We start from the raw sequence: 25,778 nt of genomic DNA on the forward strand, positions 1-25,778 counted from the left end.
TATAAAGCACCTACTCTCGGCACTGTGCTTGGCTTTTTTTTTTTTTTATGCTTTCAGACATATCCTCATTTTATTCTTTTTTTTTTTTTTGTGGGGCAATGGGGGTTAAGTGACTTGCCCAGGGTCACACAGCTAGTAAGTGCCAAATGTCTGGGGCTGGATTTGAACTCAGGTATTCCTGAATCCAGGGCCGGTGCTTTATCCACTGCGCCATCTAGCTGCCCCTGTGCTTGGCTCTTTATTCTATTTTTGTTTTTTTTTGTTTTTTTAGGGCAAAGAGGGTTAAGTGACTTGCCCAGGGTCACACAGCTAGTAAGTGTCATGTCTGAGGCTGGATTTGAACTCAGGTCTTCCTGAATCCAGGGCCTGCGCTTTATCGACTGCTCCACCTAGCTTCCCTGTTGGCTCTTTATTCTAAATTTTTTTTTTTTCCTTTTTGGTGAGGCGATTGGGGTTAAATGACTTGCCCAGGGTCACACAGCTAGTGAGTGTCAAGTGTCTGAAGCCGGATTTGAATTTAGGGACTCCTGAATCCATGGCTGGTGCTTTATCTACTGTGCCACCTAGCTGCCCCTTTAATCTTGCCTCTTGCATTTATTTCCCACAGATTTAGCAGTTACATTCCAAGGTTCTGGGGTTTCTGCCTCTCCACTGTAGGGGAATATAGTCCATGGATTTGTCATCTCCAAGGTCCCTTATGTCCCCAAATCCAAGCTCTCTCCATCTCCTTTCTCTCATTTGAATTTGTCTTGAGGAGGGGCTATGGAGGGACCTGACTTTCTTTGTCGGGCATGAGCACTCTTAGTTACTGTTCTGTCTGTAACTACAGTAGGGGCCCTTCTCTGGCAGCACCTCCTTTGCCTTGTGGCTCACCCTTCTCCCTGCCCCACGATGTTCTCTTCATTTTCTCTCTTCGTTCAGTTTGTCCCCTGTTATTCCCTATTCCTACCCTCTGTCCCCTACCCCGCTCCCTCCCTCTTTCTCACTGCTTTTTATCCTCCTCTGCCCCTTTACTTGCTCTCCTTCTAGAATCATTCATTGGGTGAGCTGCATGAAGTCCACTCTGAGCCTTGGTGTCCTCATCTGTCAAGTGAAGGATATTGGATAGCCTAATCTCGAGGGCCAATGATAATTCTACCATTCTGTGTATCAGAAATCAGAATTCAAGTCAAGGAGAAAATGGGTTTACCTGTGCTTTCCTCCTTCCCTTTCTGACACACTCCCTCCTTGACCTCAGGGAGCACGGCTGGATGGGCAGGGGAGGAGCTCTCCGGGGCTGGACGAGGGGCGGAGTCATCTGGCAGAAACTACAGGACACAGAGCCAGGGAAAGTTGTTTGGGGATCGCTGGGACCTGGGGCCCCATGGCCCTCCCGTCTGAGGCCAGCTACCTGGGAGACAAATGGGACGAGGTGAGGCCATCTGGGAACCCTCTCCTCTTTTCTTCCTGTCCTCTACTCCTCATTCCTGGGTGCTCCCTCCTCCTTCTTCCCTCCATTTCTTATGTTTTCATTCTTCTATTCTCTTCCTCTCTCTAGTTTTATGGCAAATCAACTCTATTCAGTGTCTCAGCCCCACATAGTCCCCTCCTCAGTCTTCTTTTTATTTTCTCTTCTTAGCTGAAACACATTTCTTCTTTCCTCTCCTCCCTTCCCCTTTCCTCTCCTCTCCTCTGTTTTCTTCTCTTCTCTCTTCTTCCTCTTACTTTCTCTCTCTCCCTCTCTCCTCTCTCCTCTCTCCTCTCTCTCTCTCTCTCTCTCTCTCTCTCTCTCTCTCTCTCTCTCTCTCTCTCTCTCTCTCCTCTGTCTCTGTCTATCTCTGTCTGTCTCCCTCACTCACTTGCTCTTTGTCTCTGTTTCCCTCTCCTTCTCCCTCTCTCTGTTTCTCTCTCTCTTTCTGCCTCTCTCTCCTCCTCCCTCCCTCCTCCCATTTCTCTGTCTCTCCTTATCTTTCTTACTCTGCTCCCCTTTTGCCTCTCTCCCATCTCTGCTTCTCTCCTATATCTCAGTCTCTGTCTCTCCCTCCACTTCCCTGCCTCCTCTCTCTCCTTGTCTGTCTCTCCTCCCCATCTCTCTGTCTCTGTCATACTTCTTTCTCTCTTTCCTTCTTGCCTTCTATTCATTTTCTCACTCATTTCTCCCTTTCTCTCCCCCACCCCATTCCTCTATTCTGGCTGTTTCCCTCCCCCATCTCATAGGCACAAATGGGCTTTCTGAGGGTGATCCAGGAGTTTGAGTGCTCTGAAGTAATCGGGTCATCTAGTTCCCAGACCGGTGCTTTTACCCCATTAGCTTTAGGGCCCTGTGGGCCCCAGGAGAGAAGGTGGAGCCCCGGCCTTAGCAGCTGTTTCTCCCCATCTCTGTTCTGTCACCTTCTTCTCATCTCCATCCCCTCTCCTATTTAGTCTTTTTTTTTTTTTTTTTTTTTTTTGGTGAGGCAATTGGGGTTACGTGACTTGCCCAGGGTCACACAGCTAGTAAGTGTTAAGTGTCTGAGGCCGGATTTGAACTCAGGTACTCCTGAATCCAGGGCCGATGCTCTATCCACTGCGCCACCTAGCTGCCCCCTATTTAGTCTTCTAAAGGAGCAAATCAAGGACCATGTTCTGCCAGAAGCCTTTACTGATCCCCCCAGCTCCTAGTGTCTTCCCTCCCCAACTTCTTGTTGTTGAGTCGTTTCTGTCCTATCTGACTCTTCGTGACTCCATTTGGGGGTTTCTTGGCAGAGATACCAGAATGGTTTTGCCATTTCTTTCTCCAGCCCATTTAACAGTTGAGGAAACTGAGGCAAACAGGGTGAAGTGACTTGCTCACTTAGTCACACAGCTATTAAGAGTCTGAGGCCGGATTCGAACTCAGGGAGATGAGTCTTCCTAATTCCAGGCCTAGGGTTCTATCCACTTTGCCACCCAGCTGCCCCCAGCTCCCTTACTTTTAACTGCCCTCTATTTATTTGGGTTTATTCTCTCTATATTTACTCTATATACTTGCACTTGAAGAGGCTGTTTCATTCCTGGTACTAGCCTAGTATCTGTCCCATAGTAATAACACTTAATAAATGCTTGTGGGCTGATTAATTGGAAATGTCCTTTGGTTAGCCAGCTGGGTGCTGCTTGGCTAGGAACAGCTAAGTGAAATTGGAGGAAGCTCTGGTGTTGGGGTCAGAGGGCTTGAGTTCCAATCTCAGCTCTGCCCCCTTGCTATCTGTATGACTTTAGGGGAAATCACTAAACCCTCCCTGGGCCTCAGTTTCCTCATTTGTAACATGGCTGGCTAGACTAGGAGGCCTCTAGAAAACCCTTCTAGCTGCAGATCTGTGATCCTATGACCTCCTTGGGCCTCAGTTTCCCTGTCTGTAACATGAAGAGGTTGGATTAGAAGATTGCCAAGGACCCTTCCAGATTTTTTTTTTTCACTGAAAAACTCACTTTCCTATTCTTCCTTTTCTCTCCCTACCCAGGTTTTTTCTTCGATACAGTGGATACAGTTTGTCATGGCTACTCTCAGGTACGTCCATTTCGCCTGCCCGAGGTAGGTAGGGCAGTCTGAGTGAATCTTAGCCAATCTAGAGCCCTCCCTCTGGCATGGTTTGTCTTTTTTCTACAGTGTTGAAATGTTCCTCCCTTTAGAGTGTTCTAGTACTCTTCCCCCTAACAACAACTTGAAAGTAAAGAGTGATGCAACCGAAGTTGAGACTTTTTTTTTTCTCTCCAAATGAAATGATTTGACATTCCATGTACCAGCTGAGATATTTATAGCACTTTAAGGTTTGTGGATCTATTTGACTTAGGTTCACCAATCCATTTGATCCAAACAACAGCCCTGGGAGGTGGGTGTATTATTATCCCCACTTTATAGTTGAGGAAACTGAGGCAGACAGCGGTTAAGCTAGCTAGGGAGCTGTAGTAGGAGCGGAATGCCATGGATCTAAAGCTGGAGGGGACCTCTGAGGAGTCTCCCCCTACCCCATCATTTTATTTTATTTAATTCTATTTATTTATTCACTCATTCATTCATTCATTCATTCATTCATTCATCAATTCATTCATCCATTTATTTATCATCTATCTGTTTGTTTTTTGTGGGGCAATGAGGGTTAAATGACTTGCCCAGGGTCACACAGCCAGTAAGTGTCAAGTGTCTGAGTTCGGATTTGAACTCAGGTCCTCCTGACTCCAGGGCTGGTGTTCTACCCACTGTGCCACCTAGCTGCCCTATAACTGTCTTTATTAATGAATGACTGCCCTTTTCTTTTTTTTTGTCAGCATCATAGGATCAAGTTCAATCATTGCCTACACTGTCTTCCAGAACATAATGAAGTCCCCAGTGGTAAGTAAAGCCTCTACCTTTGTTTGTATTTACCCCTGGCATAAGAAGTAAGATCATAGAGCTGGGGATGGAAGAGACCTCAAAGGTCGTGTAGTCTAATCCCCTCATTTTTACAGACGAGGAAACTAAGCCACCTAGCATTTATAGCATGAAATCCTTTACAAATATTATTTCATTTTTATCTTCACAACAACTCTGGGAGGTAAATGCTTTTATTTTCCTCATTTTTCAGTGAGGAAATTGAATCCAACAGAGTTTAAGTAGGGCAGAATTCCCTGAGGAATCTTGAGGAAGGATTAGAACTCAGATCTTCCTGACTCCAGGTCTACTGCTCACAAGGATATCTTGCTGCCTAGGGAGATTAAATGACTTGCCCAAGGTCAAGTATCAGCCAATAGGCAGATACTCACCTATCTGTGTACTGTCAGCTTATTAGTTGGTCGATGCTAATTAAAGTTTTTTGGTTTTTTTTTTGCTGGGCAATGAAGGTTAAGTGACTTACCCAGGGTCACACGGCTAGTAAGTGTCAATTATCTGAGATCAGATTTGAACTCAGATCCTCCTGAATCCAGGGCTGGTGCTTTATCCACTGCACCACCTAGCTGTCCCAGTCGATGCTAATTATGTTCGCACCCATGAGTCCTATGCCAGGTCTACTGAGGACGAAGGAAAATCTGCCTCCAGTTCATCTAGAACTGGAGGCAGATCCAGGCCCCAACAGCTGAAAAAAAAGACATCGGAATAGCAACCATATTAATAACTATAACAATGGCTTGTATTCTTTTAGCATTTTATACTTTCCTGAAGCCAGTGCCTACAACACCCTGGAAGGGTAGCACTAGATTGGAATGGAGATGCAACCCCAGCTCTGCTAATGTTCTGGCTGCGTGATCTGGGGAAAGTTTCCACCTGTGAGCCTGTTTCCTCATCTTCATTTCAATGAGGAAATTGGACCCGATGAATGCCAAGAGCCTTTGCAGCTCTAACTCACCAGGACACAGATTTAGAACCGGAAGGGACATTAGAGGTCATTTGGCCCAGTTCCTTCATTTCACAAAGGAGGAGAATAAGGTTCATTTGAGTTCATTCAACCAAAGAGGAGGTGCTGGTACAATGAATAGAGCAAGGCATTTGAGTTGGGAAGACCTGAGTTCAAATTTTGTTGTAGACACTCATTAGCTGTATGACCCTGGACTGGTATTTAACCTGAGTCTCAGTTTCCTCATCTGCAAAATGGGGGTAGAAAGAGTCAATAAACGCTGTGCTAAGTGTTAGGATACAAAGAAAGGCATAAGACCCTCCCTGCCCTCGAGCAGCTTACCGTCTAATGGGCTGAAGTGCCCTTAAGGAGTAAAGAGGGAACAGGACCTTCTGATCCACCATGGGCCTAAGGCTGAGGCTGAGGAGGCACTAAGCAATGGAGAGGAGGCCCAAGACCTGGGTTTGAATCTTGGCTCCCTTAATTATGAACGGTATGATTCTTCATTTGGCTTGTGTATCAGTCCTGTTCCCTCAGTTAGTTAGATTATAAAATGTGTGCAGACAGGATTTCTGTCTTGTGTTTCCTTTGTATCTCCTTGCCTCTCTGGGCCTCGGTTTCCATCTCTGAAACACATAAAAAGAAGCTGAAAAGGGATGGGAAGGTGGTAGCATGCAAACAAGGGACACGATGAATTCATAAGGCCAGGGAAGGAAATGAGCTGAGGAAGTGTGAGTTTCCAAGTTGATTTCATCTTTCAGAATGATGAGTTTCTGGAGATGATAAAGTGCAGGAAAGATAGGACTAAGCCCTAACTCATTAGGGTGATATCCCTTTGTTATGGGGGTCAAATAAGAAAATGCGTCAATTGCTTTGCAAACTTTGAAGCATTATAGAAATATTTGCTATTATTTTTGTTGCCATTATTGCTGTAGATCATACAGGTGAAGTTGGAATTTGAATCTGAGACCTCTGACCCCAGATGCCATGCTCTACCCACTGTATCATGTGACATTATTGGGAAGCCTGGGGTCAATTTCTTCTTCAGATAAATGGCAGAACTGGGATTTGGACCCAAGTCCTCTAACTCTAACACTCACTCCTTTGCATCATGATTCTCTTTTACTAATTAGGAGACTGAGGGGTGGAAGTGGCAGAGAGGCAAACTGAGGCTTGAGGAGCTAGGTTGCACCATAGAGCACAGAGCACTGGGCCTGGACTCATCTTCCTGAGTTCAAATACAGCCTCAGACACTTGCTGAGTGAGCTTGGGCAAGTCACTTAACCTCAGTCTTCCTCAGTTTTCTCATCTGGAAAAGGAGCTGGAGAAGGAAATGGCAAACTACTCCAGTATCCTTGCCAGGAAAACCCCAAATGGGATCATGAAGAGTTGGACCCAATTAAAAAGACTGAACAATAACAAATTGATACTTAATGCAAGGAAAACCTTTTTTTTTTTTTAAAATAGAGCTATCTAATGTGGAATGAATGGGCTTTGACCCAGAGATAAATGGACTGTTTGTGATCTGAGGATCAGTCAAGCTAAGTTCAGGGACACGTCCCCAGGTTGGCTTCGGGGGAGAGATGTTTTTGGGCCACAGTGGCTCTTGAAGACCATCTCACACAACATAGGAAGATGTAGGAGCTATGTCATGGAGAGATAACCTAGGCTGATGAAATCTCAGATTCTTAAAATACTCAGGCATTGATGGGAAATAGCCATGAAGTTAGCTCCACTGAAGTCAAATCAAACAGCATTTATAAATCTCTAACTCTGTGCCAGGGGCTCGGCTGCAAAAAAACATGGATCAGTCCCTCTGCCATCATGAAGTTTATATTGTACTAAGAGAAAAGAATATGATGCACATGAGTAAATGTGGAATGCATACAAAATATAGAAAGTAAATATTGGGGCAGCTAGGTGGTACAGTGGATAAAGCACTGGCCCTGGATTCAGGAGGACCTGAGTTCAAATTTGACCTCAGACACTTAACACTTACTAGCTATGTGACCCTGGGCAAGTCACTTAGCCCCAACTGCCTCACCAAAAAAAAAAATGATGAAAGTAAATATAAAGAAATTTCAGGCTGGGTTTGTTGTTCACTTGTGTCCAACTCTTTGTGGTCCCATTTGGGGTTTTCTTGGTTAAGATACTGGAGTGGTTTTGCCATTTCTTTCTCCACTTCCTTTTACAGATCAGGAAACTGAGGCAAACAGGGCTAATAAGTGTCTGAGGTCAGATTTGAACTCAGGTCTTTCTGACTCCAGGCCCAACGCTTTATTCACTATGTGCCCTTGGGTGGCCAGGGTGGGTAGAAGGGGCTAACAACAGGTGGTATCAGCAAAGAGCTCATGGAGGAAGGGGCTGGTGTGTTGTATTTTTAGTGACACTCTGGGTGGAGGTGAGAAGGGATGGAGGCTGATCTTTGCAAAGGAATGTCGGAGAGAAGGCCAATTTCCCTAGAATATAGAGTCAATTTGATAGAATAGTAGAAAAACAGATTGGAAAGTTAGAGTGAAGTCAGACTGTGGACAGGAAGAGGGACTGACCCTATTGTTTTACAGGCATAAGGAACTCCTTGAAGTAACACCTTCTACCAATGCAGGTTGGCATCTCTTACGCAATTTACTGACTCAGAGCAATATTTCTCAAACTTTTTGTCCTTGGGACCCCTTTAAACCTTTAAATATTACTGAGAACCCTAGAAAGCTTCTGGGGGATTCTGTGGATTATATCTATCAGTAGTTACCATATTAGAAGTTAAAATATCTTACTATTATGATGAAAATATTTTTTACCTCATGAAGCCCCTGAAAGGGTCTTGGGGAACCCCAGAGGTCCCTGGGCTACATGCTGAGGACCACTGGCTTAGAGAGTTGCTTAGAACACTGAAAGGTTAAGTAACTTGTCCAGGGTCACACCACTGGTCAGTGGCAGAGGTCAAATTTATAGACTTTGAGGTCATCCACTTACTGTGATGCTGCCACAGAGGCTGGAGACTGGTTAAGAATTGCTTTAACTGTGAAACACATGCTCGCATCTTATCTTTGAGATAATAGGGAGCCATGGAAGGAGTTTGAGCTGGTGAGTGACACATCAGAGCTATCAGTGAAGGCTCTACTGATTACTTCAAGGGGAGTTTCTATGAAGGGTCCATTGGACTCATCCTGATGAAAACAGGAAACTGGGGGACTAGGAAATAACCCTAGGATGGAGGAATCTTATACTCTCTTCAGTCAATGATTGACTATGACTGAGCTCTGACTCAAGCTTCCCTAACATTTCTTTCTATTGTGTGAATCTGAGTTCTGTTGTGGGTCGAGGACTGGGAAAGCATGATTCAGAGAAGGCTGAAGTGCCCTTAAGGAGTAAGGAGGGAACAGGACCTTCTGATCCAGCATAGGCCTAAGGCTGAGGTTAAGGAGGCACTAAGCAATGGAAAGGAGGCCTAAGGCCTGGGTTTGAATTTTTGTTCCCTTAATTATGAACAGTGTGATTCTTCATTTGGCTTGTGTATCGGCTCTGTTCCCTCAGTTAGTTAGATTATAAAATGTGTGCAGACAGGATTTCTGTCTCGTGTTTCCTTTGTATCCCCTTACCTCTCTGGGCCTCAGTTTCCATCTCTGAAAACGAGGAAGTTGGATTTGTTCAATCAACAAGCATTTTTAGAATTATTTGTTTCCAACTGTTAAACATTTATTTTTCTTCCCTTCAACCCCCTTCCAGGAAAAAAAAACAAAACCTCAACAATTATTTATAAAGTGCCTACTATGTGCCAGGCACTGTGCTAGACACTGGGGACAAAAAAAACCTCTCAGAAGTTTATAATCTAATCAAGAGAGACATTTGCATATATACAAAATAGATACAATGTAACTGGGGGGGGCACTAATAGTTGGGAAGGGGAATCAGGTAAGGCCTCATGTAGGAGGTAACTCTTTAGCTGAATATTGAAGAAAACTAGGAATTCAAGGATGGGGGATGGCATTCCAGGCAGGGGAAACAGCCAGTGCAAAGGTGTGGAGAAGGGAAATGTGTCCTGTGTCAAGGAACAGTTTGGCTGGACCATGGAATAAGGAAAGGGGGATGGGTGGGAGGGCTGGAAAGGTAGTTTTGGCCAGGTTGAGTTTTGAATGACTGACGAGAGAGTTTATATTTGATCCCAGATGCAACAGGAGGCCATTGGATTTTTTTTTTTTTTTGCGGGGCAATGGGGGCCAAGTGACTTGCCCAGGGTCACACAGCTAGTAAGTGTCAAGTGCCTGAGGCCGGATCTGAACTCAGGTACTCCTGAATCCAGGGCCGGTGCCTTATCCACTGTGCCACCTAGCTGCCCCCAAGCCACTGGATTTTAATGGGGGCAAGTAGGTGACAAGGTTAGACCTGCATTTTAGGAATGTCACCTTTGATTGTCTCTAAGGTCCCTCTTAAGGTAAAGCCATGATTCTTCATTAAAGTAAGGTGAGTACCTAGATTTTTAGGTGGTGCGGTGAGACTTGCTGACTGGATGGTGACACAGAAGGTAGCTGGAGGGAAAGAAGGAAGTGGAATGACTGGGTTGGTCTCATGGTGCCCTATCTGCCCCCCCCCCCACCAAAAAAACAAAACAAAACAAAAACAACCTACAACCTACCCCCAGCCTGAGGCTCATAGACTTTTCAGAGATAAACATCGCATTTAACCTCTCCAGCTCTCTTACCAAAGCTGTTTGAACTCCAAGGAATAACAGGATTTTGAGCTGCTAGAAACCTCCTCTGTTTCCAAGCCCTCTCCACTCCCTACTCCCACCTGCTTATTAGCAGAGGATCTCTGCTTCACTGAAAAGATTGAGGGGGGGCTCCACTAGGTGGTGCTGCAGTGGATAGAGCACCAGCCCTGGATTCAGGAGGACCTGAGTTCAAATCTGGCCTCAGACGCTTGACACTTACTAGCTGTGTGACCCTGGGCAAGTCACTTAACCCTCATTGCCCTGTAAAAAAAACAAAACAAAACAAAACAAAAAGATTGAGGCCATCCATTGGGACCTCCCTCCTCTATCCAATTCCAGATTCTCTTCATATGTTCCTATTTTCTTTTCCTTTGCTTCAGTCTCAGGGAAAAGGGTGTTGTCTACTAGTGCCTTTGATCCCATTGTTTCTCTTTTCTTTCTCTAACTTGTCTCTTCCATCTCTTTTTGTCTCCCCTCCTTTCCTAATTTTCAATCTCTCCTTATCCACTGTCTCCTTCCACACTGCTCAAGAAGATGCTCAGATCTCCACCATCCTGCCAAATGTCTTCACTTTTTTTTGGCAGGGCAATGAAGGTTAAGTGACTTGCCCAGGGTCACACGGCTAGTACATGTCAAGTGTCTGAGGCTGGATTTGAACTCGGGTCCTCCTGAATCCAGAGCTGGTGCTTTATCCACTGCAGCGCCACCTAGCTGCCCCCAAAATGCCTGCACTTGAACCTCAATCCCTTCCATCTGCCATCCTACTCAATTCTTCCTTTCACAGCTACCTGTTGTGCTGGGTTTGGAGACAGAGGGCATGGCATGGGTTTGAATTCTCCCTCTGCTATTTATGACCTCTATGAGCTTGGTGAAGTCATTGGATTACTCGGGGTCTCATTTTCCTCAAATGTAAAATGAGGTTTAACTAGATGACCTCTAAGATCCCTTCCAATTGTAAATCAATGGTCCTAGAAAAAGCTATCTATGCTTGTGGCTTTTACTCACCCTCTCTCACTTCCAATTTCTCAGCTCCTTGCAATCTGGCTTCTATTTCTACTACTCGACTGAAATTGTTCTCTGAGAGGTGACCGATGACGTCTTTATTGCTAAATCCAAAGACGTTTTTTCAGTCTTCCGGACTTCTATCTAGCTTCTGACCCTATTGACCAGCCCCTCCTCCTGGCTGGCCTTCCATGACATTATTCTCTTATGCTTCTCTTTTTTGGGGGCGGGCAATTGGGGTTAAGTGACTTGCCCAGGGTCACACAGCTAGTAAGTGTTAAGTGTCTGAGGTAGGATTTGAACTTAGGTACCCCTGAATCCAGGGCCAGTGCTCTATCCACTGCACCACCTAGCTGCCCCTATGCTTCTCTTTTTACCTGTCCGATCATTCCTTCCCAGTCTCCTTTGCAGGCTCATTGCCCATTTCCCAACCCTCTATGCACTGGTGGACTCCAGAGCTGTGTCCTATCTACCCTCTCCACTCTCCTCATCAGCTCCCATGGATTCAACTCTCCTCTTCATTCAAGCACCTTTTATTTTATTTTTATTTTATTTTATTTTATTTTTTAGTGAGGCAATTGGGGTTAAGTGACTTGCCCAGGTCACACAGCCAGTAAGTGTCAAGTGTCTGAGGCCGGATTTGAACTCAGGTCCTGAATCCAGGGCCGGTGCTTTATCCACTGCGCCACCTAGCCGCCCCTACCTCTTCCCTTTTCTATCTGAGACCCTTCCATTCTTCCAGTTACCCAGGTTTGCCATCTAAGAGTCATCCATGTTTCCCTCTCCCTCACTCCTCCCATGTCCAATCAATTACCAAGTCTTGTTGATTGTACTTCCACAGTATTTCTTTCTTTTTTTTTAGTGAGGCAATTAGGGTTAAGTGACTTGCCCAGGGTCACACAGCTAGTAAGTGTTAAGTGTCTGAGGCCGGATTTGAACTCAGGTCCTCCTGACTCCAGGGCCGGTGCTCTATCCACTGTGCCACCTAGCTGCCCCCCACAGTATTTCTTATATGTGTAGCTCTCTTTCTACACACGCTACTCCCCTGCTTGTTCTGACCCTCATCATCTCTTGTCTAGATTATTGAAACAGCCTCCAAATTCATCTCTCCCTTCTCTAATCCATCCCCCATGCAACCACCCGTGTGGCATTCCTAAAGCACACATGACCTTCATGGCTTCTAAGTTATCCTTGTAAATCTTCACTGAAAAACTTTTAGGGGGGCTCCCTGTTGCCCCTCTGAAAGGATGTAAACTTTTCATAGTGGGTAGGCCATTGAACTTAGAGTTAGGAAGACCTGGGTTCAAATCCTGCCTGAGACACTGTTTGACTGTGGGCAAGTAGGAGCTTAACCTCTCAGTGCCCAAGCATCCTCATCTCTAAAATGAGCAGGTTAGGGTCAATAAACTTCTTCTTTTTTTTTTTTTTTTTGGCAGGCAATGGGGGTTAAGTGACTTGCCCAGGGTCACACAGCTAGTAAGTGTCAAGTGTTTGAGGCCAGATTTGAACTCAGGTCCTCCTGAATCCAGGGCTGGTTGGTGCTTTATCCACTGTGCCACCTAGCTTCCCCTAAGGTCAATGAACTTCTAAGGTCTCTTCCAACCCTAAATCTATGATCCTTTAATGAGAAAACCCTCCACAAGCTGACCCCAGCCTGTTTTTCCAGACAGATTTCATATCATTCCCCTTTATTTACTCTATTTCCAGCCAAACAGTCCTACTTGTTCTCAGAGCATGGAATTTCACCTCCTACCTCTGCACCTTTGTCCTCACTGTTCCCCCTGCCTGGAATTCCTTTTCTCCTCCCCTATTCCTCCTAGTGCATGACCCTGGTGCCACCTCCTTCAAGACACCTTTCCTGTTTGTCCCAGTTGTTAACCCCACTCCCCTACAAAACAAAATGAGACAACTACTTTGTATTTTGGGGGTGTATATTGTTTGTTTGTTTTTTGGGGGAAGATATATTGTGAATAGATTGTATCCCCCAGTACAATATAAACTCCTTGAGGGCAGGGTCTAGTTCCCCTTCTTGTTATTCAGTTGTTCCAGTTTTCTTTGTGAACCCTTTTGGGGTTTTCTTGGCAGAGATGCTGGAGCAGTTTTTCCATTTTATTTTATTTTCTAGCTCATTTTACAGATGAGGAAACTAAGACAAACAGGGTGAAGTGACTTGCCCAGGGTCACACAGCTAGTAAGTGTCTGAGGCTGGATTTGAACTCAGGAAGAGGAGTCTTTCTGATTCCAAACCTGGTGCTCTATGAGCTATGGTATCCCCTAGTGCCCACACTAGGTATTTAGTAGGTACTTAATAACTGCTTCCTGATTGATAGACATAGGATTTAGAGTTGAATCATAGGATCCTGATTTAGTTAGGAGAGACCATTAAGTTTTAGTTAGAGACCATTCACTCTGATTTCCTCCTGTTGCAGAAGAGGAAACTAAGGTCTTGGGGGGAGAGGGAGAAATGACTTGCCCAAGGTCAGCTAGTAAGTAGCAAAGGTAGAATTTGAACCCAGATCTTCAGACTGCAGAGCCAGAACTTGTATTGTACATGCTGCCTTAAAGGTCATTTGGTCTGATCCCTTCATTTCACAGGTGAAGCCCAGAGGCAAGAGTGTGCTGGAACCAGTTCCAACAGGCTTAGGATTGTTAAATTTTCACTGTGAGCATTTACAGCTCAGAAATCAGTACAAATGAAGCCTGATTTATTGCTTGTCTAGAAGCTAGACTTTCTGAAGTCTACTGTCTACACTTAAAACAGTGTTAATAATGCAATTAAACTTAAAAGTGTGGGTGCAAAAATCTCCAATCCCCCCCCCCACCTTCCATATGGAGAGAGTCTGGTTGTTAAATATTTACCAGCATACCCTTGGCCAGAGGAGAGGAAATGATGACTTGCTTAATGTCATTCAGACAGGAAGTAGCAGAGTTGGGCATGGAGTCTGATTATATTCAGAACTCTAAATCTTAAGTCCACTCCCATAGAGGAATGGGCTGCCTTGGCAGAGAGGGAGGACTCCTTTTCTGGAGGTCTACAAAGCAAAGCCTGGATGATGGCTTGTTAGGAATGTACCGGGGCAGCTAGGTGGAGCAGTGGATAGAGCACCGGCCCTGAAGTCAGGAGGACCTGAGTTCAAATCCAGCCTCAGACACTTAACACTTACTAGCTGTGTGACCCTAGGCAAGTCACTTAACCCCAATTGCCTCACCAAAAAAAAAAAAAAAAAGTTGGAGAAAGGAATGTACCATAGAGGGGTCTTTGGTTTAGTTATGGCTGGACTCAGCAACCTTTGTGATTCTTCAATTAAAGCACAGTTATTTCCCACTCTACCATGCTAAATCCAGATAAAAATATTTGAAGGGGGAGGGTTGGAGAGTCAGACTTGGCCCACATTGGTACCACATACCTCTCTCTCTCCCCTCCCCCCAAAGCGATGGCTCTGGGCCCTCACCCTCCCAAGGTACATCCCTGGGTCACATTTATGCAGACTTCCTGTGTCCTCAATTCCTAACATTGTTCTTAGCTTAAAATAAAGGGCTATGCAAACATTCGGCTGCGTTCAGGGCTTTTGTAAGTTTCCCTTGAATATTTTCATAGTTTTCTCCTATGACTGTGTTTCCCCTTTCTTTGCACCTGTTCTCCCTGGAGACAGGACTGGTACACACAGTAGGGATTCAGTAAATACTTCTTGATGGTTTGGCAGATTCTTATCTCGTTTACGTGGTTTTCCACCTGAGCACAGACAGGCTCTTTCCTCACCCCCTCCTGTCCTTGCCTGAGGCTTCTGGGACATTTCCCAACAACTCCTTGGGCAAACAGAGCTGTTTCCTGAAGCACTGCTCACAGAAGCTTTGTGCTCCTCCCCCCACACACACTCCAGCCTTACACTTTATTATTTGGTTTTAATTTTTCATCTATTAACAGTAGCCAGCTTAGGACACGTCACAGCTCAGTGGGATCTGTGAATGTGTTTATTCTCTCTCAAGGCTCACTCAGACCAGAGAACACGTGAGGTTACACGCTCAAGTTAGCCAAGGTCACTACCAGGTTGCAAAGAGGAAGATTTTGTCTGGATGGAAGGAAAAGCTTCTAAATGATTATTCTGTTGTTTTTCCCCGGTTGAATGCAAGCAGGATCATAGATTTGGCTCCAGAAGGGATGCCAGAGACTATCTAGTCTAACCCTTTCATTTTATAGATGACGAAACCGAGGCCTAAAATGATAAACTGATATACCCAGGGTCATGCAGGTAGTAAGCATCAGAGTTGGGATTTGAACCCAGGTCCTCTGACTCCAGTTACCACTATTTCTACTCATCCAAAATGCCTGTTTTGGCTCCCCATCTCCTAGGAGAGTGGCTGGCGCACAGTAGGTGTCTTGCTGAATGAATGAGGCAGTATCCAAAATTAGAACTGGCTGCCTTGGACAGTAATGAGCTCCCCCTCACTGGAGGTATCCCAGCAAAGGTTGGATGAGAATTTCCCAGGTGTGTCACGCTGGGTTGGGCTGAATGGTCACTGGGATCCTGTCTGATTCTGAGATTCTGTAATTCTGTGATTGCGTGATGTGAGAAAGCATCAACCTAGAAGTGGCTTTGCAATTTCTTCACGTTAGGAGGGCATTCATGCAATTCCGTTTTCATCTACAATAGAAGATCATGATGGGTTGGCAAGCTCTCTTCCACAGGTGGGACAGCTGAGTCTTAATTTAAGCAGAATTTGGGATGACAGACTTTTGGAACTGGAAAGAGCCTCAGAAAACCATAGAGATCAATGTTTTTCCAAACAAAAAGATAGCCTTAGAGTGAAGACTTCTAAGTGAGGGGGAGCTCACTGCTTCCTGAGGTATTCCACTCCAGTGTGGATTCTTAGGGAATTTCTCCTTACATGAAGCCTCTCTATAATACAATTTGCTTTCAGCCTACCATTCCAGGCCTGTTCTATACTTAACGTATACTGACTCTTCCACTTATATAACATTCCATCTCCCATCTCCATACCTTTGTCAGCCCATGTCTGGTATGCATCTCATCAAAGAGTCCCTAGCTTCCCTTGAGGCTTAGATCAAAGGCCCCCACCTATAGGAAGTGCTTAGCACAATGCCTGGCACATAGTAGGTCCTTCACTTTTTTTTTCTTTTTCTCCCTTTTATTCTGTGCTGGGCAATGAGGATTAAGTGACTTTGCCCAGGGTCACCCAGCTAGTAAGTGTCAAGTGTCTGAGGCTGGATTTGAACTCAGGTCCTCCTGAATCCAGGGCTGGTGCTTTATCCACTGTGCCACCTAGTTGCCCCACAGTAGGTCCTTAATGATTATTTCCTTCCTTCCTCTCCTGATCCCTACAGTTGCTAGTGCCCTCTCCCCACCAAATTACTTCATATGTATATTATGTTTATTTTCCAAGCCTAGAAAAAAATTGTATTTAATTTTCTGTGTAGATTTGTTTTTCCTTATTAATGCAATTCAATAAATTAAACTACCATTTATTAAATACCCACCATGTGCCAGGCACTGTGCTAAGCATTGGGGATGAAAATAAGAAAAAGAAAGACATTCCCTGCCCTCAAGGAGTCTATACTTTAATGGGGAAAGAAAACACACAAAAAGAAGCTAAAAAGGGGTAATACCAAGAGGCGCCCAGCATAGGGTGGTAGGGTGGGGGTGATGGGGTTGGGGGGATGACAGGAGCATGATATTCTATAGGGTCAAAAGCAAGAAGAACAGGTGAGAGTTACCTCAGATCTGAGCCCTCTATAAAGGAAGGATTTGGGAAGAGCTTATTGCTCTGCCCTCCAATCAGAGGATGAGTGCCAACTGAGGCAGTAGACAAGGTATCAAAAACTGAATTGGGGGCAACTAGGTGGTGCAGTGGATAAAGCACCAGCCCTGGATTCAGGAGGACTTGAGTTCAAATTTGGCCTCAGACTGACACTTACTAGCTGTGTGACCCTGGGCAAGTCACTTAGCCTTCATTGCCCCGCTCCCCCTCCTCCCCCCAAAAACCACTGAATCAGTCAGTTTCCTGGTTCTGTAGACTCAGGGACAGCTTTGGTTTTGTTTTTGTATGACCTGCTCTTAGCCTGGTAGATGCTGAGAACACAGTATGGGCTTAAAAACAGCTATCATTGGCTAGCTGTGTGACCCTGGGCAAGTCACTTAACCCCCATTGCCCCACAAAAAAACAAACAAACAAAAATAAACAGCTAGCATTTATATAGTGCTTCACAAATATTGTCTCATTTGAACCTCATAACAATCCTGGAAGGTGGGTGTTATTATTAGCCCCATTTTACAGATGAGGAAACTGAGGCAGACAAGTTAAGGCAGACAAGTTAAGTGACTTGCCCGCGAGGTCACGCAGCTAGTAAGTGTCTGAGGCTGGATTCGAACTCTGGTCTTCCTGGTTCTAGATCCAAAGTTCTAACCACTGTGCAACTTAGCTGCTTGTAGAAAGAATAAATTAATAAATGAACCAGCACCCATTGCTCCTAGTTCTGGCCTCTGGGGCCAAGGAGTACAAGACTCATCCACATGACGATCCTTCAGATCCCTGAAGGCAGGTCTCATAGCCCACTCTTCATCTACCCCAGTTTTCTCTTCTTCAGGATAAAGATCCCCAGTTCTTAGCATCTTTTTTTTTCGGGGCAATGGGGTTAAGTGACTTGCCCAGGGTCACACAGCTAGTAAGTGTCAAGTGTCTGAGGCTGGATTTGAACTCAGGTCCTTCTGACTCCAGGGCCGGTGCTGTATTCACTGCACCACCTAGCTGCCCCTCCTAGTTCTTTCAAGTGACATTGATAGTCTTGGATCTTCTTACCGTGGTGGCTCCTCCCCTCTGGATATGCTCCAGCTTACACATATTCTTCCAAAAATATCTTGCGCAGGACTGAGCTGAGCACAGTACTGTAGAGGTCATTAGACCAGGGCAGGGATAGTGCGACTCTCACCTCCACAGACCTGGAAGCCATGTCCCTCTGCAGCTTAAGACAACATTACCTATTTGGACCTTAATTCTCCAGCCATTTCTGGAGCAAATAATAGGAGGTAAGGAACCTGCAAAGGAATACTTCTGGAAGACCTGTGGATGAGAGACACAAATCGAATTCTTTGCCAACAGATTGAAGTGTTAAAACTTGACTCTCCAGGGGCAGCTAGATGGCGTAGTGGTTAAAGCGCTGGCCCTGGATTCAGGAGTACCTGAGTTCAAATCTGGCCTCAGACACTTGACACTTACTAGCTATGTGACCTTGGGCAAGTCACTTAACCCCTATTGCCCCGCAAACAAACAAACAAACAAACAAAAAAACCCCAAAACTTGACGCTCCAAAAATAAGCCCAGGCAACTCCCATCCAGTATGAACCAAGATGCTGCAGACACTGCAGGGGGGGTTCTTGTTTTGTTCCCGTTTTCTTTGCCAAGGAGGATGCCCTGTGGCCTGGAAAGGACAGAACAAAAGGCCAACGGGAACTCGATAGCCAAAATGAATAGGGAGACGGTAAGAGAACGCCTAGCTGTCCTTGCTGAGTTTGTCACCTTGCCTAGGTGAACACCATCCTGAGGCACTGAGAGCATGGGCAGATGTGAGGACTGCTGAGCTGCCGTTATGAGTCAGTCTTTGAGAGATCATGGGGAAGTGAAAAAGTACTGCAGGACTGAAGGAGGGCAAATGTTGTCCTCAATGTTAAAAAAAAAAAAAAAGGAAGAGAATGGAGTCTTCAGACTAGAGGCCAGCAAACTTGACTTTGATTCCTGGCCAAATTCTAGGACGGATTATGAAAGGGACAGTTAGTGAACATTTAGAAAAGGAAGCAACAATCACAGAGGGATGAGCATCCATTGATTACAGGTCATGGCAGCCTAATTTCATTTTCTGCCTTGATAGGGTTGCTAGGCTGGTCAATCAGGGAAAGACTGTGGATTCAGGTTATAGCAAAACATTTGATAAAACCTTTCATGAAATTCTTGTGGAAAAGATGGGGTGAGGCGGGGAAGCATTTATTAACCTTCTACCATGTGGCAGGCACTGTCCTTAGTGCTTTCCAAATATTAACTCATTTGGTCCTTACAACAACTCTGGGAAGTAGGTCCTATTGTTTATCCCCACTTTATATTTGAGGAAACCGAAGAAAAGAGATTAAGTGACTTGTCCAGGGTCACATAGCTAATAAGTTTCTGAGACCAGATTTAAACTTAGATTGTTATAGAGGAGTAGATTGAGATCCCAGAGACATTAAGTGATTTTCCCAGGGTTGCACAGTAAATATCAGAGTCAAGACTTGAATCCAGGTTCTATGATTCCTCACTGGAAAAAGAGTCTAGAGGGGCACATGTTAGGTATACCGAAATGGTGATTCTTTTTTTGGATGAGATAGTCACTGAGCTTCCCTTCGTCCCTAAAATTCTGTGATTCTGAGGAGGATGAGCAACGAATCAATTAATCAAACAGCATTCATGAAGCACCTACTGTGTGCCTTCCAGAGTGACAGAGATTCATGTTCATGCATAGAAGGATTGGTTGAAAGAGTTAAGGATGTCAAAGCCTGGAGAAGAAAAGACTTAGGGAGTGATGACAGGGCATGATAGTCTTCATGGGTCTTAGGGTCTGTTGTGTAGAAAAAGGCTTAGCTTTGTTCAGCTTAGCCTCGGAGGACAGAACTAAGAGCAATGGGTGGAAATGACAAGGAGGCAAATTTAGTCTTACAAAAACTTCTTAATGGTTAGAGCCACCCCAAAGTGGAATGAGCTGCCCTGGGAAGTATGAAGAGACTTGAGATTGTGGAGAGAGGGGGAGAGAGAGAGGGGGGGGGGCGGGGAGAGAGGAGTAGTGGGTTCCATCTCACTTCAACCAAAAGTTGGATAACTGTTTGTGAAAGGTTCTCTGGAGGGAATTCTTTTTGAGAAAGGGTTGGCACCTTGAGGTCTCTTCAAATGTGGAGATTTTGATTTCAATTAAAGGTCTTATCCCTCCTCTTATTTTCCATCACTCAAAATGAATGACCTCGGCTCCTATTTTACTGAAAACTTCTATCTGAGAGCCCCCCCCCCCCATGCTGAGAGGGAATGTCATCAATTTTCTCCCTGCACATATACATTTCTCTAAAGCCAGTGTAGCCTCTCTTCTCTAGTTGCTATCTTCCACTGCTCCTCTTCTGTCCCTGGGTTCTTGTCTTGTTTCCTTAATTTGGATGTGACCCAAGGCTCTTATCTCAGTCATCTTCTCTTTCTACATGTTCCCCTCAGGGATATTCCCCCCCCCCCACCCTTAATCTTATGATTTCCTCATCTTTATATGGATGTTGTCTGTATCCATCTAGTTTTCATGACACTGCATTCTCCTGGTTCTCCTCTTATTTGTTGGACCACTTCTTCTCAGTCGCCTTTGCTGGATCTTTGTCCAGGTCACACCCACTAAATGTGGGTGTCTTCTAAGGAAGGCTCTGTCTGGGGTCCTCTTCTCCCTCTATGCTATTTGGCTTGGTGATCTCATCAGCTCCCATGGATTCAATTATCATCTCTATGCTGATGATTCTCATACCTATTTGCCCAGCCCTTACCTCTCTCTTAACCTCCAGTTTCACATCTCTAACTGTCTATTGGACATCTCAAACTGGATGTCCCATAGACAAGTTAAACTCAAAATGTCTAAAACTAAACCTATTATCTTTCCCTGAAACTCCCTCCTCTTCCTAATTTCCCATCATTGTTGAGGACATTACCATTATCCCAGTCACCCACACTAGCAACCCGAGTGTCATCCTGGACTCCTCATTCTCTCTCTCTCTCTCTCTCTCTCTCTCTCTCTCTCTCTCTCTCTCTCTCTCTCTCAGTGGTAGGGGCCAAATTTAATATGAGGAGAGTTAACTGGGTGGCTCACCGTAATATTGGGGTTCAGAAAATAATGAGGGACCTCTAGGTCCAAAGTTTCCTCCCTTCCAAACTGCCTTTTTAAGTTATTTCTCCCAGGCCAAGAAGAAAGGAAATTAACAACCTCTTTTCCACAAACAAATAAGGTTTTATTAATGGGAATAAAATATATAACAAAGGTGAAGTTAATAAAGCCAGTGACAAGGGGAAGAGAAAAATGGATAAGCTCCCTGGCTCTAGCAAATACTGACTCAATCCCCAAACTTGCTTCCAGCTCAGCTAATTAGAAGATCAGGCCTCATTTCTATTAACTCACCACCTGGGGTCTTCTGTAGTTTCTATGGGAGTCAGCTGTGCAATCCCTGTCCAGTCCACTCCCAGAAGCTCACCAACAGGAAAGAGAGCTCCTCTCAGCTAGCATTCTCTTTTCTACCTTTTCTCTTCCTCCCCGAAAAGGGAGATCCTTCAAGCTGAGATTGGTCCCCCTGCTGATGTCAGCAGTATACGTCACTCAGGGCAGGCCAGGTGCAGCCTATATCTAATCATCCCAAGTAGGTACTTAGTTGGTTTCTCAAACAATCCTAAATCAGGTGGGACCCCTGGGCGTCTGCCAAATTCCATTATTTTATCACAGGCAATGAGGGTTAAATGACTTGCCCAGGGTCATACAGCTAGTAAGTGTCTGAGGCCGAATTTGAACTCAGGTACTCCTGAATCCAGGGCCAGTGCTCTATCCACTGCGCCACCTAGCTGCCCCTCTAATTATTTTTTTTTCAGGGCAATTGGGATTAAATGACTTGCCCAGGGTCACACAGCTATCTAATTAATTTTTAATAAATAAATTCTCTGCAAAAACAAACAAATAAATAAATTCTCTCTCTTAACTCTAACTTCCCTCTAGCGATTATTTCCAATTTATCTGTATGAGTGTGTATGTGTATAAAATCTTGTTTGTACATAATTGTTATTAGAGTGTAAGCTCCTTGAGGGCAGGGACTATCTTTTATCCTTCTTTGTATCCCCAGTGCTTAGCACCGTGCCCAACACATAGTAGGCGCTTCATAAATGCCCATTGACTTGATCTCTGGCTCCCAAGCAAGTAACTTAATCTACCTCTCTGTGCCTCAGTTTCCTCACCTCCTATCTACATTATTTCAACAGCTGCTTAATTGGCTTAATTGGTGGCCCTGCCTCCAGTCTCTCAGACTTCAGTCTGTCCTACACACTGCTGCCAAAGGAATCTTCCTCAAGTGCAGAGCTGATCATTTCATGTTCCTACTCAATCAATTTCTTTTTCTTTTTCTTTTCTTTTTTTTTGCAGGGCAATGAGGGTTAAGTGACTTGCCCAAGGTCACACAGCTAAGCTAGTAAGTGTCAAGTGTCTGAGGCCGGATTTGAACTCAGGTCTTCCTGAAGCCAGGGCTGGTGCTTTATCCACTGCACCACCTAGCTAACCCCCTCTACTCAATCAATTTCGATTTTTTCGTATGGTCTATAGGATCAAATATAAACTTCCCAGTTTAGCTGTTAAAGTTCTGACTAACCTGGTCCTAATCTCTCTCTCCAGCATCATTGTACATGATTCCTCTTCTCCTGCTCTGGCCTTCTCTCTCTTTCTTGCACAGAGCACTGAATCTCCTTCCACACTTTTGCATTGGCTGTGCCTCATGTCTTCAGTGCCATCCCTCCTCACTTCTGCCTCATGGCGCTTCTGTCTTCCTTTAACGGAAACAATATCTTCTGCATTAAATTTTTCCTGATTCCCCCCAACTACTCGTGTTCTCCCTCCCTAACAACCTTGTATTTGACTGCATATGTTTATATGCCTTCACATTTTATTTCTCCTGTATATATTGTCTCCCCATTAAAATGTAAGGTCCTCATAGTTACAATCTTCTCTTCTTTGTACTTCTATCCTCAGGGCCTAGCACCTAGTAGCTGATTAGTAAATAATTTTTGAATAATGGATATTGGTGCAGAGAATGAGCCCTGGGTCCACTCCCACAGAACATCAGAGTTGAATGGGATCTCAAAGGCTGCCTAATTCAACCCATACCTCACTGAAACCCCTTTCGAGTGGTTTCGGACGCTCCCTTCACTTCCTGAAGGCATAAAACCTGCCTCTCGTTTCTTTGACAGGTGAGACCACTTCTATGCTTGAGTTTCTCAGACCTGCTCCTGGGGATGTGTTGGCTCCTGGGAGCTCTGCTGTATGGGACCCCGACGGTCAACGAGGACGTGATCTGTTATAACCTTCAAGCCACAGGCCAGGTGAGTCTCCCCAGGTGGCCTCTCACCTGACAAGAGATGTGAACAGGAAGCCAGGATGGGATGATTCCTTCTGGGGAAGGATCTGTCAGCTCTTCCATCAGGACCCCAAACTTCCATCATCTTATTTCCAGACCTGCTCTACTCTTCTTGTCCATCTCTCGTAGTCACCAGGCATCTGCATGGGTGGCAATAGCAGCCTGCCCAGCACCCTATGCACAGAATGAATCTTTTGTGTGTCCAGGGCCTGCAGATGGAGGGTGACGGGCATAGCACCAACAGATGATAAAGGGAGAGGGTTTTACCAGCCAGCATCTCTATGGCATTTTACATTTTTCAAAGGGCTTTACACAGGGTCCTTCATAATAGCTCTGGGAAGTGGGTGATGTTATAAGTCCCACCTAAGAAATGAAGCTGATCAGGATTAGAACTCAGATCTCTGTGACTCCAAGTCTAACACTCTATTCCCTGGGCCACAAGGGACCATTGATAGAAGCCTGAAGTTATAGCCAAGAAAGAGTCAGATGGAGAATGAGGAAGGTGTAATGTCCCTAAAGTCAAGTGAAGAGGAGAGAGATAGAAGGAGGGGGTGGTCAAGCATCTAAGGCTTCAGAGAGGGCAAGGAGAGTGAGGCCTGAAAAAAATCATTGGACTGGATGATTCAAAGGACACCTGAATAATAATAATAATAATAGCTAGCATTGATATAGCACCTACTATGTGCCAGGCATTGTGGAAAGCACTTATATTACCTCATTTGATCCTCACAACAATCCTGGGAGGTAGGTACTATTAGGATTCCCATTTTGCAGTTGAAGAAACTGAGGCAAACAGAGGTTAAGTAACTTGCCCAGGGTCACACAGCTTGGAAATGTCTGAGGCTAAATTCGAACTCAGGTCTTCCTGACTCCACGTCCAGTGCTCTATCCACTGACCTACCCAGCCACTTTGAATAATAATGCTAATAATAATGATAGCTAACATTTATATAGCACTTACTATGTGCCAGACACTGTGCTAAGTGCTTTATAATTATTGTCTCCTTTGATCCTCATAACAACCCTACAAGGTCGGTGCTATTATCCCATTTTACAGTTGGAGAAGTTGAAGGGGGCAGCTAGGTGGCCCAGTAGTTAGGGCACTGATCCTGGAGTCAGGAGGACCTGAGTTCAAAATACTTACTAGGTGTGTGACCCTGGGCAAGTCACTTAACACCATTGCCAGAGAGAGAGAAAGAGAGAGAGAGAGAGAGAGAGAGAGAGAGAGAGAGAGAGAGAGAGAGAGAGAGAGAGAGAGGGAGGGTGGGTGGGAGGTAGGTAGGAAGGAAGGAAGGAAGGAAGGAAGGAAGGAAGGAAGGAAGGAAGGAAGGAAGGAAGGAAGGAAGGAAGGAAGGAAGGAAGGAAGGAAGGAAGGAAAGAAGGAAGGAAGGAAGGAAGGAAGAAACTAAGAAACTGAGTTAAATAATTTATACAACTAGTAAGTGTCTGAGGCCAGATTTAAACCCAGATCTTCCTGACTCCAGGCTCTTTGTACTATCCACTGAGCCACCCAGCTGCCTTTTGGAGAGCAGTTTCAATCGGATGGGGGGGGTAGCAGAAGCTTTATTTCAAGGAGTAGGGAAGAGTGTGGTCATGGAGGTGGGGGGAGGAGGCTTGGAAGTAGGTAGTTTTTTTCCAAGAAACTGGCCAGAGAAGGACAGGAGAGGGGTTGGTGGTAACTGGATGGGGTAGAGGAATCAAAAGGGTGTATTAAGTCATGGCTGAGCGGATCAGGGAGGGGAGCCACATGGGCCGTCTCACTGAGCTGGAAAATTGGAAAACAATCATTGACCAAGGTCAGCATTTCCCCGAGGGGAGTAGATGGGGCAGACAAGGCCGCTAGTGTCCCTTGGCCTGGCCACATCCGTGTCCCCAGCCCAGAGCTGCTTTTCCTGTGGCTGGGGCCTAAGGTGGGAATCCCTTGGCCCATCAGAGAACAGGAAACATGCTGGTCACTATGCAAATAGAGATGAAAAATGAGGCAGCCTCTACCCTTCTGGGGAGAGGTGACATGTGCTTGAATAAATAGATAAAAAATGGGAAGGTAAATGGGGTGAGGGATTGGTTGATTGCTAGATTCAAGAGTTCATCTCACCTGGTTTTAAGTAGGGCAGGGCTGAAATCAATGGTGATGTCTAGGATTTATTCATTCTTAGTTAATACCTCTGATTAATTGATTCGTTTGAGGCACACTGGGCTCTCTGTAATTATTAAGGTTATTGTAATTTAGTTGTGTCTGATTCTTTGTGACTTTGTATACCTTACTGTCCATGAGATTTTCTTGCCAAAGATACAGGAGTGGTTTGCCATTTCTTTTTCTGGCTCATTTTCTTTCTTTCTTTTTTTTTTTTTTTGTGAGGCAATTGGGGTTAAGTGACTTGTCCAGGGTCACACAGCTAGTAAGTGGTAAGTGTCTGAGGCTGGATCTGAACTCAGGTACTCCTGACTCCAGGGCCGGTGCTCCATCCACTGCGCCACCTAGCCGCCCCTTCTGGCTCATTTTCTAGATGAGGAAACTGAGGTAAACAGACTTGCCCAGGGTCACACAGCTAGGAAGTGTCTGAGGCTGGATTTGAACTCAGGTCCTCCTCC

At 45.1% G+C, this 25,778-nt stretch overlaps 1 protein-coding gene across 2 annotated transcripts in view; it reads left to right on the plus strand.

Moving 5' to 3' along the window:
* Window positions 1–1,236: 1,236 nt before the first annotated feature.
* Window positions 1,237–25,778, plus strand: part of TMEM116 (transmembrane protein 116) — a 52,398-nt gene continuing 27,856 nt past the window's right edge. The window contains exons 1-4 of one of the 2 annotated variants that reach the window (XM_043976248.1): window positions 1,237–1,411; window positions 3,459–3,505; window positions 4,264–4,327; window positions 23,020–23,151. In XM_043976248.1, coding sequence (XP_043832183.1) covers window positions 1,364–1,411; window positions 3,459–3,505; window positions 4,264–4,327; window positions 23,020–23,151 — 291 coding nt within the window. In that variant the 5' untranslated portion in view covers window positions 1,237–1,363. The remainder of the gene's footprint in view (window positions 1,412–3,458; window positions 3,506–4,263; window positions 4,328–23,019; window positions 23,152–25,778) is intronic. The other variant, XM_043976247.1, reaches the window with a different exon arrangement.

The sequence above is a fragment of the Dromiciops gliroides genome, chromosome 1 (genome assembly GCF_019393635.1).
Source record: "Dromiciops gliroides isolate mDroGli1 chromosome 1, mDroGli1.pri, whole genome shotgun sequence".
NCBI lineage: Eukaryota > Metazoa > Chordata > Mammalia > Microbiotheria > Microbiotheriidae > Dromiciops > Dromiciops gliroides.